This window comes from Ursus arctos, unplaced genomic scaffold, assembly GCF_023065955.2.
Source record: "Ursus arctos isolate Adak ecotype North America unplaced genomic scaffold, UrsArc2.0 scaffold_15, whole genome shotgun sequence".
NCBI lineage: Eukaryota > Metazoa > Chordata > Mammalia > Carnivora > Ursidae > Ursus > Ursus arctos.
In genome coordinates this window covers 8,991,314-9,007,896 of record NW_026622819.1, presented here as the reverse complement: position 1 = coordinate 9,007,896, position 16,583 = coordinate 8,991,314, and the positions used below count along the sequence as shown (strand labels likewise).

Sequence of the window (16,583 nt, the reverse complement as noted above, 5' to 3'; positions counted from 1 at the left end):
TCTGTATGGATGGAGAATGGGGGTGTGTGGTGCTTGAGAGGGCTGGTCCCTGAAGTCACTGAGGGCAGCTCACATACACAGAGGCGACCCCTGGGACTCTACTGTTTCCCAGGTCCGGGATCACTGTTCTTTAAAAGCACTGGTCTGTTCTACCTCCCTTCAAGAAATGTGAAACGATAGGTATAAAAACTTAAGCATAAAAACTAAAACTGGTCTTTAATTTATTAGAAAAAAATCGTATGTACAAATATACATGCATTTATCATAAACACAAAATAGTCTTTATTGTTTCATTACAGAAGAACATTATATGATGTTTGAAATATTGGGTGTTATTAGCATAGGAAATATCATTAGAATTTTTTAAAATCTAATTTTAGTTTATTAAAAGATGAAATGGAAGCTGTATGATTTCATTCGGTAGGTTTAGATTTTTTTTCTCTCAAAAGCATCCCATTCTTGAAAGGAAATATTTTTCTTCTTGCATCGATACTGACTCTTGGACCATGAGACAATGATTGTATAGAACAGGCACGATTTTGAATTCTTTGGAAGCACACAAGTGGATTATAGTTCTTTTATCCTTATATCTGGCAATACTTCTAGGTCCAAGAGACCACATTCAGAAAGAAGGAATATTTTATATTCAAATTAACCTATGAAAGCTACGATTTTAACTTTTACCAGTCTCCTAGAACCTCTAAGACATATAAGTAGTAAAACAATAAAGTTCTACCTTTAAAAAAAAAAATCTTGAACTCACTTATTACTCTTGTGTGGCTTTTTTTTTTCATAAATATCTAAGACCCCTGTAATTTGAGTTGAAAACATTGAATCAATTTTTTAAAAAAATCTGTGTTCCCATAGCCGAGCACCATGGAAAATAGAAATCTCAATACAATATGAAAAATCAGTTAACTTACCAACTCATCTGTGAGCATCTTATAAGCTCAATTTACACGTAGCTATGTAATGACTAGCTGTTAGAGCAAAGCTTTCTTATAAAATTAATAGCTACCATTTATTGAGCATGCAGAAGTGATCTGTTTTACATGCATCCTCTTATTTAATCCCCACAACAGGGCTGTAGTAGGATCTACACTTTAAAGATGGAGAGACTCAAGCTCAGCGCATCTGGAGACATTGTCACACACCATGTTAAGGCAGCAGTAGTGAAAATGGGCACAGAATCTTGACTGAATTGAAGTCTAATGATTCCAGCAGTGTTTCATATGTTTCCTTTTATTATTGACCATTTCAATTAAATTCATCAGCAGCTAGAATCTATTACCAGGTCTATAAATGTGGACAAGCAATATGGCAGTTTATCTACTTCCATGTTGTAGGAGTTCTTCTTGGAGCTAATTCTGTCATCTTCTAATTAACATGGGAGTAAAATGGTAGAAGCTCAGAATGACAGGACGGGGCCTCTCGTTAAAAGTCTGTATTAAAGTTTAATCAGAAGGTGCAACAAAGTTGTAAAGATATCAAAGCTATGTATTTGAAGTCATCAGAGTTAATAGTTTGAAGACATCCATAAATGTTCACATTCAAGGTGATAACTTAAGTTTGAGGTAGAAGTGACCAGCATGCTCGCTTACCCTGGCGGGTGACTGCGTGGAGAAGTCTGAGCGTTCAAAGCGGGGGTTGTTCTAATCCACTCGAACAGGATTGAGGCTGTAGGCGAATATCTAAATCCTATTCATTTTAGTAAGTGGTGGGTCTTGGTACCATGATTTACTTGCAGCTTTCACGTGCTGCTGTATGAAAGACATGTTTTATTGAACACCCCATAGGGCTTGGGACTTCCAGATAATGTCGGAGAAGGGTTGAACAAGTAAACCAGTATTTTTATTTTGCATTTATACCTTGAAAGTAGGGAGGCCGCATCCCATTCCAATACCATCTCCTTTGTTCGGATCATCTTGGGAATCCCTCTATTCCAGTGGTTTTGCTGAGTCCGGTGACGCTTTGTTTTCAACATTCCGAGTGTTGTGAAAGGTCATTTCTTCAAGGCTGGATTAATTTTTAGAATACCTTATAGTTAGAAAGTGCCAAAAGGGCTAGTGAAGTTCAGATTATTGCCAACAGATGCCAGATCAAGTTAATAAGGTCAATAATCAATCAACACAAAAGTATTTTTTTTTAGTCTAAAAACTATGTGTAATTCTAAAGTAAAGCAAATGGTGTTCTGTCTGGCTCATAAATCATGTCAGGATGCAGTTTCAAAGGAGTGTCATGCGTGTTCCAAGATTCTAAATTCAATTAAAAAAAGCCTCTAGTTTATTCAGCATAATACATGTTTGTGGGGTGATCACCACCAGCCCCCCAGTAGCCCTGACAATAAATGCAAACCTTACAATGGCCCCATCGCATCAGTCTGCAGGCGAAGCGATGAGGCACAAAAGGTGCAATAAAATAGTAAGTCTCTGGTGTTACCCGAACTAAAATCCGTGAAAGTCATTCTCCCCAGACTATAGGTTGAGTTCACGGGGCTGGAAGACTCAGAAGGTAATACCCTTCCCATCAGACCCCGAGGTCTTTCTGGGAAGTAACATGAGCCAATGTACGGCTCTTCGTTCCCTCACCCTACAGGCTCCGCACCCCAGCCTCAAAGTCTGTGTAGATCACCCCTCCTTCTCTTCCTCCTTCTCCCCGCCTTCTCCCTCCAAGTTCACCTTGGCCTTTGTGTGACTCTCGTGAGGTCCCCCAGTCCAAATAGAGCTGCTTTTCCAGATACATCTGTGTATCTGTGGGTTATTCTTTAATGCGTCCAAGATGCTTTGTGTGCCTGTTGCATGGCACGAGCTGTCATGTGTTCGGGATGAAAAAGTAAAGAAAAGAGATGCAGTCCCCATCCACAAGGAACATAATTTCTAGCAGCAGCCGGGAGAACTCAGGAGATCGACAGCGGGAATAAGTAAATTAGTTTGTGAGAAAGTGATCGTTTCTATGAGGAGGATAGGATGCAGACCAGGGTAAGCAGGATCCAGTGTACGGGCTGGGGTGTGGCCTGTGGGGCCTTGTGCATAAGGTGACAGCTGGGAAAGACCTGATGGCGGAGAGAAGGGCAGCTAGTTGTAAAGCTGTTGTGGGGACAGCAAAGGCAGTGGCTTCCAGACGAGGCAGCCTGGTGTGTTGACAGATAAGCAGGGAGGCCAAGGTGGCTGAAGAGAGTGCAGGAGTCTCGAAGGGGTGGGAAACCCAGTGGATTATTGTGAGGATCTCGTCTTTCACTCGAGGAGGCACGGCATGGCCTGACTTAGGGGTTGAAAGCATCATTGTGTCATATCACAGATAACACCCTATAGTTAGCTGCTTATGAGTTGCTTCCCGTCAGGTGGCCTTGCTGCAGGAGCAGAATCCAGACACCGTTGATCTCCTATCGCAAGGAACTGGCCCAAGGTTCACCAAGTGTTCCACAGGCTGCTGCCACCCAGCCTTATTCTGTAGAATCCTACTGCCAAAGTTGTGGGTAGGGAGCAGATCGAGAAGCTGGCACTCCTGCAGGCTTTGTCTGCTTCTGCTCACATAACATGTCCTATAGATTGTGTGAAGCTGAATGTAAGACTTTGGGAATAGAGGAATCACTCTAGACACGTTGGACTCTCCCCACATCCACATATAAAGTAGTCTCACCAAGCATTTCTTCCCTCAAAGAAACAAAATATGCAAGAGATATGAAAGGATGCCCCTGTATATGGGGCACTGGCAGGAGCCTACAGTTTTAAAACCACTCTCTTACGTCCTTCAGCAGCATGGAAGTAAGTATGTACACATTTATGGTCCTAGAAAAATGCCTGCTTGCTACCAGAAATGAAGAATTGGATGACAGATTTGCAAAATAAAACTGGACAACCGTGGATAGCCTAGAAAAGCAGTAAGCTTTTTCAGAAGCTTTTTGATCTGGCCTACTTCTTTAATGTGACACTGACTTTTAGGTCTTAAAAGTGCTCATTTAGACTATGTCATAATTGTAAATATATCATCTGCTCACTGGTGCCCATGGCCGGGTGTTCATTGAATTTGGAGCGTCACTTACTGGTGCAGTTTCACGCCAGGTCAATGTGAAGGTCAAGGGGGTGGAGAGCTCTGTGGATGGTGTATCAGTGGACAGAGACCCACATGGTGCAAAGGAGGAGCACATCCCCAAGAAACACCTATGTATTGGTTGAATGAAAAGGGTCGTATGGACAGCTGGGGTGACATCATTCCGGTTTGCTTAGTTATGAGTGAAGTTGTTGTTTGGTAATACTTAGGAAAGGAAAAGTCACCAGTGAACTTGGACAAAACACAAAATCACAGGGATGTATTTAGTCTAGAGTATATATACAGTATGTAGCACTTAGAGGAGAAACACACCATTTTATATACTTTCCTTTGCATGTTTGTGGGAAACGGGCGGTTCATTTGTTTTTAAGATCGTTTTCAGACAACCGCCTATTGGAAATCCTTTCCATTAGTCTACTTTAAAACCTTTCCCCTCGGTTTTCTGTTTCCAGTATAAATATATATAATCTGGCTTCAGTAATTGAAACATCTCTCATTGAAGGGAGGGTCTGCATGTGTTGTACTATGGCAATGCTTCCTCTAAGCAAGTATTTGGCTTCTTGGAGTAAATACTGAATGAACCTCTTGCTGAGATAAAAGTTTTTTGTAGTATATTTTTGCCAAGGCTTAGTTTTTTGGAAAAAGTTGCCACCCAGAATCCATCCTCATATATTCTTTAAGATAAATTTATATAATACATGTCATTATTTTCTTTTTTGTTTTCTGTTTTCTTTTTCTGTTCCCCCCCCCCCATTCTTTTTTAAAAGAATTTATTTATTTATTTGAGAGAGAGAGAAGGTGTGTGAGTGGCAGGGGGAGGAGCAGAGGGAGAGGAAGAAAGAGAATATCAAGCAGGCTCTGTACTGAGCGGGGAGCCCAATGCAGGGCTCAATGTCAGGACCCTGAGATCATGACCTGAGCTGAAATCAAGAGTCGGACACTTAACAGACTGAGCCATCCAAGCACCCCTGCATTGGTAGAGCCTTTTAATGGCCATATGAAATACTCTTCTGAATATTTATTGATAATGACCCTAATCATAACTTTATTAAAGGGAGGACAGAGGGAGGAAAAACAACCACCAGGATGCAAAAAATCCATACCACCCAGTTTGTACTAGTGACTGGGAAACCCTGGGAAAATAGGTCCACTAGCACCTTCTCGCTACAGTGACGGTGCTGATAGGTTTGCAAGAGCACCTGCTTGCTCGCACTCTCTCTCTCTCTATCTATCTAATTGTGGGACCCTCCTGCAAAAAGAAAGCAGTGGGGGTGGTCTCCATTTTTATCTCAAAGATTATAGCTTTGTGGCCCTTTGCGTTGTTCTCTTCTGGGGAAGGAACTCCTTCCAAACTCCTTGGTTTTTCAATTAAGTTTACTTCGCCCTGGGCACTACCTTTCATTGTCAGTACAAGGTCACCGCCAGGTGAACTCTGCCGTTCTGGCCTCATCCAGCAGTGATGACTCCAGGGACAGTGTGAACTGTGAATGGAAGCTGTATCTTTGTGTTTCATGTTAGTTTTTTCCCAAAACCAGTGCTCCTCGGGGGAATGGCTAGACAGGGCTCTTAATGATTTTATTTGGCTATTTCCAAAATCAAGCCTTCCTCACAGCACAAGGATTTTCTACCTTGGGACCTATTTTAAAGAGTGGCATTCCTTGTAAAGTTAACTTCAAAAGAGAAGATACCAAAATTGGGGGAGCAATGGTTGTAGTGTTCAAGCAAGTGCATTTCATCCCAGGGAGTAAGTTCAGGGGCACAACATTTATTTGGGAATGTAGATTCGTTTTAATTGCGCTGTACTATAGGACCATTTCAGACAAAACCTAAATGAGATTGTTTTGCATTCAGAGGCATGGTTTCTTCTCATTTCCAAGCTGTGAGGGTCAATGGCTTTGTCCATCTGAGTGTGCAGCATTACCCTAGGAAAGTTCTACATGCTCTCAGATGTTTTAATCAACACCGCATAGCCAGTATTTCTAAATCACATTACCAGCTTGTCCTGGTTTAGAAATATATTTCTTCAAAGATGTCATCTTAAAGGCACGTCCTGTTTCTTAGTATTTAAAAGCTATTCAGGCTTCTTAACTCATCAAACAAGTATTCTTCAGCCATTGCTTTTATTTTCTTAGTTGCATTCCCTCAAACAGCCGCCCACCCCCTTGCTCATCCAACCAGTGTCATCTCCCCATGTTGCTGCCCCCGTGCCCGGCCTGGCTCGCCCTGTTGCCTCTGCCTTCCTTTGAAAGCTTTGCCTCTCGGGACGTTGTTTGGGCCCGGGACCTCCTTAGCCACCACCACCAGGAATATCTGTGCCGTGAACTCTTCGCCTCACCAGTCTGATGGTAATCCCGGGAAAATGAAAGCGATGGAGACAGCTGGTGAGGTAACAGACAGCTGACCCCAAGTCCTCAGGCTCCCTCGGGGAAGCCATGGAACAGGGAGTCCAGTTCCCCATTCCTGACAGCGTCGGCCTGGCTGCCCAACATTCTGGGCAAAGATTCCTCCTGACCCAGCGTTAGGGGCCTCGCTGACAATTCCAGGAAGCTTGGCAGGTCTAAATGCATCCTCCCGAGGACTGCCCATGAATCATGGACCTGCTTTATAAAATGTGATGTTGACCATGGTGACACGGCTGACTCATGATCCGAAGTCAAGATTCCTTAGACAGCCCGGCTGTCAAGTCTTTTCTTAACTGGCTGAACCAGGGTTTGTTGTCGTGTTTTGTTTTTTGTTTTGTTTTGTTTTGTTTGCACCGCCCAGTCTCCAAAAAATGAGGGTTAAATAAGTTTCTGAGTTTGGAGAATGTTTTCCCCATGTCACCCCATCCCCATCCCTACTCCCTTTACAGAAGATAAAATGCGAAGGGCTGAGGAAGCAGCTCTGCTCTGTGTCGAGGCCAATGCCACATTCTGGTCCAAGAGCACCATATTTTCAGGGGCTCAGACTTCCAGAAAAGAACAATGTCATCATTGTAGGCCTGGTATTATTCTGTACCAATTCTGAGAGATCTCCAAAATAATGTCAAGGTAAAATATTTCGCCCAAGAGGATTGCAGAGAGGCTTTGTGCGTGGGCCGTAGCAGGTGCTACTTAATGGCTTATTGAGTTAATGCGTTAATGCATGGATCTGGAATACTGCCGGTTAGTGGGTATTGGGAATAATGTAAATATTGCCAAAACTCCAATTTAACATTCTTTGTACTACACTTTGAAAATGCCTTCTCCCCTTAAACACTTTCATAAAGTAGCACTCCACAATTACACAAGAGGCCTCGGTGCACGCATATATATACATAAACTCATGCAAACATACCATATACAAATCACTTCAGTATATTCTAAATCTGCCCCATCTGAAACTTATATGTAAACTATTATGCAGATGAAATACCTAATTTATAAGAGCTTTGATAAGTTATGTGTATTGTTCATGTCTCATTTTTTTTAAAAATCTGTACTTTTTTTTTTTACTTGAGATATAATGTACATAAAGTATCCATGGGAACTGGAAGTAATATTTCATTTTTCTCTTGATGAACTTCCATGATGAGAAGCAAGGAAGGAAAGACGTTTAGTGTACATCAAACTCAGCCTATTGGAAACTTTTTAATTAGAGTGTCTGTCTACTTCCTTGTTAATTTCACATAGGTGGGCGTCCTATTTTGGAGGGGGTAGGAAAAACTAAGTAGCCCTTTGGGTTGGTCTGCTCCAAAGAGCTGAGAATGAAAACACCAACAGAAATTGTCCTTCTCAAAGGACAAGACAGTATTGGGGCACAATCTGCTCCAAGTATGTAGAAATTTTTATATTATTTTAAGGGTCTCATCATAAAAAGATTATTTCAATTCTTATTGCATTTCCAAATATCCTTAGGGAAGAAGGTATAACAGTCATTAGTTTTTTGTTGATGTTGCTGTTTTGGGTTTTTTAAGGGAAGTTTTGGAACTCTACCTTTAAAATAGGATTTACAGTTTCATAGTGTTAATATACTTTTAAGGTAGGATTGAGCTTCTATGACAGTAAAGTAGGTGACATTCTATGCATGTTAAATTCTGTTTATATTATTTTTAACCCAGTGACCTAGGTAGTAATAAACCTAGGTCTGAGGCACGGGTTTTGTATGAATAGAATTACGTAAGGGAACAAAACATAACCACAAGAGGGGAAACAAGCTCCCCAAAGACTACTGCTTTTGTTTAATTGATGCTAAAAAAAACAGAGTTCTGTGTGTAACCAAAAAATCATTCGTAGGCCCTTATGACATAATCCTTAGCCATCCGAATGGAGCCTAACACCCCTGGATTATTTATTGAAAACTGCAGAGGGGCTTCTGTCATAGTCCAGTAAGGTGGGCCACCAGCTACATTTGCCTATTTAAGTTCAAAATAATTAAAAACTAAGTATGTCTTAAAATCCAGTGCCAATTTTAAGTTACCCAAGAGCCTCCTGTGTCTAGTGGCTACCATATTGGGCAGTGCAGATACAAAACATGTCTAACGTGAACAATACCAATCTTAAAGAGCATATAAAATTTTATTTCTTATGTTTTAATTTTTTTCATGTAAAAAATGGCAAAATTTCACCAAGATCCTACAATATTTAAAAGATTTTTGAATTGGCTGCTAGAGCCTGTCAAAATACCTGGAGCCAGATATGGCAGTACTCAAAACTTCCACAGAGTTGGGGACCATTTAAGGAATCTTTCAAGACAATAATACTTAGCACTTAGTGCCCCTGAGCCTAGACGTTCCAGCAGATTGAAAGGGAAATTAAATGTGTGCAAGTGTGTTCAGGGTTTTCCTGGGACCCACATCATTCTAATGTTTAAATCCTAGAGTTCCATGTGCATTGTTTAATTCATATCATTATACTTTAGTATTTGTTTTATTAAAAATTATGCAACTTGGCAGTGGCATCATTAAAGCCACATAGGGTTATTATTAATGGTACATATCCAAGACATAACACAAAGTATTTGTTCTGTTATAAGCAGGGGACTCTCCTTAGAGCCTCTCTAAGGTTTCTCCTCCTGCTTCTGTGGGAAAGGTTTAGAGAAAATTCCCGTCGTAGGCTTTTCTGCCAGTTGTCAGCTGGGTTCTGCACAGCTGAATGTAGCTCAGGGCCCAGGAGAGCTTCAGAAGAAAAGTGAAGGAAGAAGGTCCCTGTCTACAGCCTTAGTAGTGGTTCTCATATCAGTGGCATCTGCCTCCCCTGGAAGATTGTTAGAAATGCAGGCTCTCAGGCTCCCTCCAGACCCTGGAATCAGAATCTCTTCTAGATCGGGGCTTGTCAAGTAGCAAGCACCATAATCACCTTTAGAAATTGTTAAAACAGCTCCCTGGGCCCCTGTCCCAGAATCTCCAATTCAGTTAGGATGGGCTGATGCTGATTTCGGGCAGGGACCACACTTGGAAAGCCAGTGCTGGAGGGATAACTTGTTCTCCTACGTGGTTGCACATTGGAATCACCTGGAGAGCTTCCTAAAAGCCTGCTGCTCGGGTCCCACCTCCAGAGAGTGTGTGAATGGCTAGGGTATAGCCTAGATACTGAGATTTTTTTAAAAAGCTCCTCCACTGATGATAATACACAGTCAGGTTCAAGAAGCCCAGCCTATACATCTCATGCTCAGAACTTCTACTGGGGTAGAAGCAAAATTGGAAGTAAGCAGCACCCTTCTGACTCTGGATGATGACGGAATAAATCTTGGGGCTCAGGATGAGCTCACGGGTTCTATAGAGCTTCTCCACCATCCTCCACACATAAACCCCCCCTCCCCCATTGCCAGACTTGGGATCAGCTTTATTAACTATTCCTTTATTCTGCAAATATCCATGGTATCTCTACTATGAATCAGGTCTTGCTCTAATGTCTGGAGACACCTTATTGAACAAAGGATTGGCGTTTACATTTTACTTTCAGTCCTACTGTTAAATTCAAAATAATTACTCAGTGGTGTTGAAGGAAGACTAGAGCTGGATGGTAAAGTGGTGAATACAGATTTTATTCAGGGGGAAAAACTATAGTAGAGGAAAAGAGACCTTGGTAATGAACTAGGCGCAATCCGTACTTCAACAAGGGAAAGTGGGATTTAAGGCCAAGGAGCAGGGTGGAGTCAGTGGGCAGAAAATTGCTAAGGGGAAACATCAGGGGGAAGGGGGCTCTGACTAAACCTGCCTCCCAGGATTCTTGCTGGAGGCAAGCCCCACACTGAGAAGGCACCTGATGGGTGGTGGGGCACAAGGAACCAGATGGGACATGCAGGGTGATCCGCCACGGAGCGTGGGGGCTTCTGGCTAAACCGACTCAGCAGGATTCTTGCTAAAACTGGGCAATGCAGAGATGAAGACAGAAACTCCCCAAACCAGGGGCTGATTGAGAAGAGGGTTCAGAGGAGCCTGAGTAGAGTTTGGTCAAGGAGCAAATCTTTGTCAGTGGACTGACAGAAAATATACATCAATAGGTAAAATACATACGTCACATATGAATGCACACCCACGCATACACACACAGTGTCTTTTGACAAACCTTATCTCCTCTCATCCCACTGCCCTTAATAAAGGATTTTGATTTTACTCAATTAACTTCCTCAGACCTTCCCATGAACCTGACAACCAGATAACATTTGGAATGCTATGTGTGTGCGATGGAGGTGCCCAGGCTGTTATTTGCCAATTGCCATTCCAAAACCCGTGGAGACGCAGCACTGAAACTTTTAATGGATGGCATCTGCTGACTGTCTCCCCCCTTCTCTCCATCTTACCCACTTCCTCCTTCCCACTCAGTTCCCACCCCCAACTTCAAAACCTTCCTTCCCAGTTTTTCTCTCTCTGCACACAGTCCTACCCCCTTTTCACACCAGCCTGCTCTCAAAAACCTTTCTGCTCCTCCGGGAAAGCCTGGAAGATCCCAGACCTCCTGCCCAGAAGTGGTTGACAATGTAGTGTTTTCATTCGAATGCAAATTTGTCTCTGGACAAGATTCAAGGAAAGTGCTTTCCCCTCCAATGGTCTCCCCAGCTCCACCCCAGCCCTTGTTGTCTTTTGTGTTCTTGTAAATAAATGAGAGGCAACTGGCTTTCAATTTGAAGGCACAGCTGCAGGGGGCTCTTAAAAGCCAGCTAGAGAAAGAGAGATGCTGAAAGATTTGTTGCCCAGCCTTAAAATCTAGAAAAGGGAGGCTTTTTTAGTCTTTCATTTTCAATTGCTCTGATTCCTCTAGAAATGCTTTATTTATTTATTTATTTTAATGCTGAAAGACCAAGGGTGTTTATTTTGACTTAATATTTTTCCCTTTTAACTTTTCTGGTCCAAAAAGAAGAATCTACATAATAGCAACAGAATAAACTCTGAGAAGTATGTTTATTCTTGATGTTCTCCAGATAAGTATGCAACTTCGCCAATTTGGAGGTAGAAACTGTATCCAGTGAATGACCCTGGGGGTGGGGGATTTAGTGCCTTGATCTCTCATCAGAACGAAGGGATCCTGATTGCATTCAAGTAGATCCTGATGGCCCTGTTGGGTGGCCTTTTAAAATCTTGATGTGACTAATGCGATGCCTCTGCTATTCCAGAAACATCTTAGATATGTAAGCAGAACCCTGTCCCACTCCCAGCCATGATTCCCACCCCCCCGTCGGCCGGCCTTTGCCAGCCAGTTGTCCCTCCTGGCGGAAAAGACGGTGCCCGAGAAGATCGAGGGGCGTCCCGATCTCCCGCGCAGTGCCGCTCGGCGGGCCGCTGAGCGCCCGAGTTTCCCTCCCTCGCCGGGGGCCGGGCCGCGCGGGGAGGGGGGGCCCCTTGCTTCCCGCTGGCTAAGCGCGCGTGTTCTCTCCTCTCCCGCGCACAGGGCACCACGAGCCGCGCGGCGCACCTGGCGGGGCCCGAGCCCGCGCCGCCGCCGCCGCCGCCGCCGCGGGAGCCGTTCGCGCCCAGCCTGGGCAGCGCCTTCCACCTGCCGGACGCGCCGCCCGCCGCCGCCGCCGCCGCCGCGCTCTACTACTCCAGCTCCACGCTGCCTGCGCCGCCGCGCGGGGGCTCCCCGCTGGCCGCGCCGCAGGGCGGCTCGCCCACCAAGCTGCAGCGCGGCGGCTCGGCCCCCGAGGGCGCCGCCTACGCCGCGCCGCGCGGCTCCTCGCCCAAACAGTCGCCCAGCCGCCTGGCCAAGTCCTACAGCACCAGCTCGCCCATCAACATCGTCGTGTCCTCGGCCGGCCTGTCCCCGATCCGCGTGACCTCGCCCCCCACCGTGCAGTCCACCATCTCCTCCTCGCCCATCCACCAGCTGAGCTCCACCATCGGCACGTACGCCACCCTGTCGCCCACCAAGCGCCTGGTCCACGCGTCCGAGCAGTACAGCAAGCACTCGCAGGAGCTGTATGCCACGGCCACCCTCCAGAGGCCGGGCAGCCTGGCAGGTAACCGGCTCGCTGTGCACTTTCCGCGGCTCCGCCCGGGGGGACAACCTGGGCGCTTTGTAGGGGAGCGTGCAGGACGGAGCAGACCGCTGGCCTTGAGCAGAACTCAAGCTGGGCGTGTCTGTGGGCCAGTGTGAAGCATCTGCAGGAGGCAGAGAAAGCCGGGGCGTCCCTAGGCTACGTTAGTGTCTAAACTAAAATATGCCAGTTACTTCTTTGGGAAGTAATGCAGTCTCTCAAACAAATGTCTCTCCATCAGTCTCTCTCTCTCTCTCTCTCTCACAATTTCTCTCTCCCTCTCTCTCTCTCTCCCCAATCTGAAAACTAAGACATCCATAAAATTAAGTCAAATTTAATAAAGAACCACACAGACCTGTTGATGATATCCTGAAAAAGAGCAAAGCAAATAAAAAGTGCAGAATCTCTATGATCACCTATAGTTACCTACATTTCCTTGTAGAAAAATGTGAGATTTTCCCAAAGCTGCCATTCAATTTACATAGATTTCCATAGTAGTGAAAAAGTAACCAATGTTTAATTGCCTTGAATTGTTGCTATGTTGTTATGGCTCTAATTTATTCAAATTTTTTAATATTATGTCTAAATTTAGTTGCTGAGAAAAGGACTCCCCCCTACCCATCTCATTTACATAGATTCCAACAATGGGGAAAAAATAATGAGTAATGAAGTCCCTTGACTTTGTTACCTGCTTATTATAGGGACAGAGGGGTTGGGCTAGACTGGGTTTGTGATAAGAAACCTGCTTTTCTCTGCCAATTCAGAGGAGATGACATTTCTATGGTCGTTATGCCCATTAAAGACCAGGCTGAGCTGGTGATTCTCTGCTGGTAGCACCATCTGTTCAGCTTAAACAGACACTGTGATTGAAAGACTAATGTTTTGTCTCCTAAAGCACCTGACAACGAACCCAGATTTATTGTTGATTTTTTTTCCTCATATGAAAGTATTTGGTAATTGTGTCACTCTAGTAACAGATGCTGGGCTCATATGTTTCCTTTCTTGACATAAATAGATGACTGTGAAGATAAATAGGATTTAAAAAAAAAAAAAAGGAACTTGTTGCATACAAGAGGCAGGTGTCCAAGGGCTGCTTTAATTCAGCACAGTAATTGCCAGTGTGGACTGGCCTGGGATAGCAGGATGCAAGCTTGAATTCCACTGCCCCCAAATTATGCTGGCTGTGTTTACTGAAATGAAAATATTCTCTCTCATTCTTTTTAAGAGAATTTTGGAGGTAGCTGATCATGAATGCCAGCCCAGGGGCTGTGCAGTTCACAGTCTGGATGGCAGAGGTGGCCAGGAGACTTGCATGGAAACTTTGTGTACATAAGTTTGGAAACTTTGTTTTATGCATTTGTGAAGTAAGTTACTAGGTCAGCCAAGGAGTGGGGAATCAGCTGCAGAGCTTGTAGGGGACTCAAACCCCTCCTCCTTGCCCTTCTCAGCCGCCACAGGGGGAGGAGCCTGAGATCCAGAGAGCCCTATGGCTTGCCAACAGCCATTTCATTTCCTGTGCAAACCTGGGGAAACAAACCAAGAGCTTAGCTTCCAGCTCTTTCTCCTGCTAATTATATGTCCTAAACGTGTGCTTGCTCTACTCAATTGTTTTAGTGAAAATAGGGATTATCAGTCTGTTGGAGGGTTTGGGAGTGTGAATGGGGCAGAAGGAAAGCCTTGCTGCTCTTTATATCACTGAATTTAGGAAGAGGTTTTAAAAGTAAATATGTGGTGAAAATTCCTTACTCTCTGTAAAATCTTGAGTGAGTGTCTCTGAGGGTTTGATGTGGGGTGCGTGTGTGTGTTTGGGGGTAGGGAGGTGTTGGCCAGAGAGAGGAGCACTTCCCCTGAAATCCACACAATTCCATGTGCCTTCTCTTGCCTCTGCACTTCCAGCTGTTCCTCAAATTTTTCTGACCATATTTCATCATGTTACCTGGTAGGAAAAAAAAAAATCAATGTGCCACTGATGATTCTTAATTTTAGAGCTACAATGAACACTTTAATGGTTGAATTATTTGCTCAAAATGCATGCTTTTAAATATTCATTTAAAGATTTTTCTCATGCAAATTGCTGCTGGTGAATTTTGAGTTTAAAATTACTCTATAACTCTGCATAAATACTTCAGTGGCATAAGATCATATTCCCCATTTAGAAATTAGAAGACTATGGCCCGGGAAAGGTATGGGGACAGACTCTAACATTTGCAAGAGATCAGGAATAGTGGAGCTTCGGGACGCCATACCTAATCTGTGTGCTTGGTACCATTCCAGGCGTCGTAAAGTTTGGAGCCACCTGGTTTGCTAATTGAAAGCACAATTAAAGTCAAGACTGAAAAATAGCTTTTGGATTTTCAGGGTTGTGACTTTGGAGATTTGTCACTGATAACTGCGAAGTACAAATATGGGCTAGGGAGTGACTTTCACTATTGAATGAGTTAATTCATTCAATAATTATTAAGCACTTCTTATGTTCCCACACTGATACAGACCCTGGGGATACAGCAGTGATCAATATCAACCAAAATCCCTGGCCTCGTTTCAAATGGAGAAGACAGAAAATCAGCAAGATAAATGGTTTTGGCATGGCCAGGGAAAGCTCTAATTAGAAGGTGACTTTTGAGTCAGTCATGAAGGAAGTGAGGGATCGGACCATATTCATATCTGGGGTGCTGCGTGCCAAACAGGAGTAGCAAGTTCGAAGGCTGGTAAATGGGGGTATGTCTGAGATGTTTGCAGAACAGCAAGGAGTCCACTGGGGGTGGATCAGAGAGAAGGAGGGCAAGGAAATGACATGAGGTCAGCAAGGTGAGCAGCCAGGTAGGGGTGAATGGGAGAGCCTCGTAAGTCTTGATGAGCACTTGAGGTGGCCGGCTGGGCCAAATCAATGGGAGCCATTGAGGATTTGAGCTGAGGAGTGACACAGCTGACTTCTTTGTAACAGGGTCTCTCAGGCTGCTGTGTGGAGAATACATCGTAGGGGATCGTGAGCAAAAGCCAGAGTATCAGTAGGGAGGTTATTGCAGTAATCTAAGCAAGAGAGGGTTATGGCTTGGGTCAGGATGGCGACAATGGAGATTATAAAAAGTAGTGTAGTTCTGGATGCTTACAGATGGTGGAGCTGACAGGATTGTCTCACAGACCCAACACCCAGAAGAACAGACTCCCTAAGGGCTGAGGTGGGGTCAGCTGCAGAGAAGTCTAGTCGGATTCGAGGCAGTGCTAGCAAATATTAAGATCTTGGTTTGAACATGCACTGTCTTTCCATCAGACTCAAAATACACGTGAACTTAGACAATTGGATCCATAGGTCAGGGTTCAGGGGTGAAGCCCAGGCTAGAGGTCAAAACGAGGGAGTCATAAGCAGCTGGATGGTATTTAAGACCATGAAGCTAGAAGAGATCACCTAGGAAGTGAGTGTAGAGAGAAGAGGTCCAAGGACAGAGTGCTGATTCCCCCCACAGATGTAAAGGTCTTGGAGTTGAGAAGAAGGCAGCAAAAGAAAGAGATAACCAGAAGTGTAGATTGGTGGCATTTCTGAGAAGCCAAGAGAAGAGCATGTCTCCAGGTAGAAGATCAAGATACTATGTCTAGAGCAATTAAGAAGTCAAGGCAAAGGAAGACTGTTCAGTGACATCGTGGAACAGTTGCAGTGAAGGGTGATGGGGGAATCCTGCTGAAGTCAGGGGGTGGTCCACAAAACAAGGGGAGGAGGAAAACAGGAGACTAAAAATGTGCAGAACGTTTCCAAGCAGTTTTTATTGCTTAGCTACAGTCATCTCCAGAGAGTCAAAGTTCTGTCTGAGGATTTCAAGCCATCAGTTGTAGTGGGCACTTGGTAAAGAACATTCCTGGACATTTTCCTCTAGGTCTTCCCAGTGGCCAAACTTTGTAAAGTGTAGCCAGGAATCTGGGAGTTCAGCTCTCTGGGAAAACAGCAAATTCAGATTAAACCTAGAAAAGTGTGATTTCTCAGGTGTTAGGTCATCAGGATCTGAAGACCTCTTAGAATGTTTTCTTTCTACCTCCTCCTCCTACTCTTTCTTGGTCTCTTTCCATCATATAATGGTGCCTGAGTAGAAACCCAGCTCTGCCTTGTC

The 16,583-nt window shown here is 44.2% G+C and overlaps 1 protein-coding gene across 1 annotated transcript in view; it reads left to right on the top strand.

Moving 5' to 3' along the window:
- The window catches only part of CTNND2 (catenin delta 2), an 885,151-nt gene that overhangs the window by 494,176 nt on the left and 374,392 nt on the right, over nucleotides 1-16,583 (top strand). Inside the window, exon 7 of the mRNA XM_044386968.3 lies at nucleotides 11,898-12,465. Coding sequence (XP_044242903.3) covers nucleotides 11,898-12,465 — 568 coding nt within the window. The remainder of the gene's footprint in view (nucleotides 1-11,897; nucleotides 12,466-16,583) is intronic.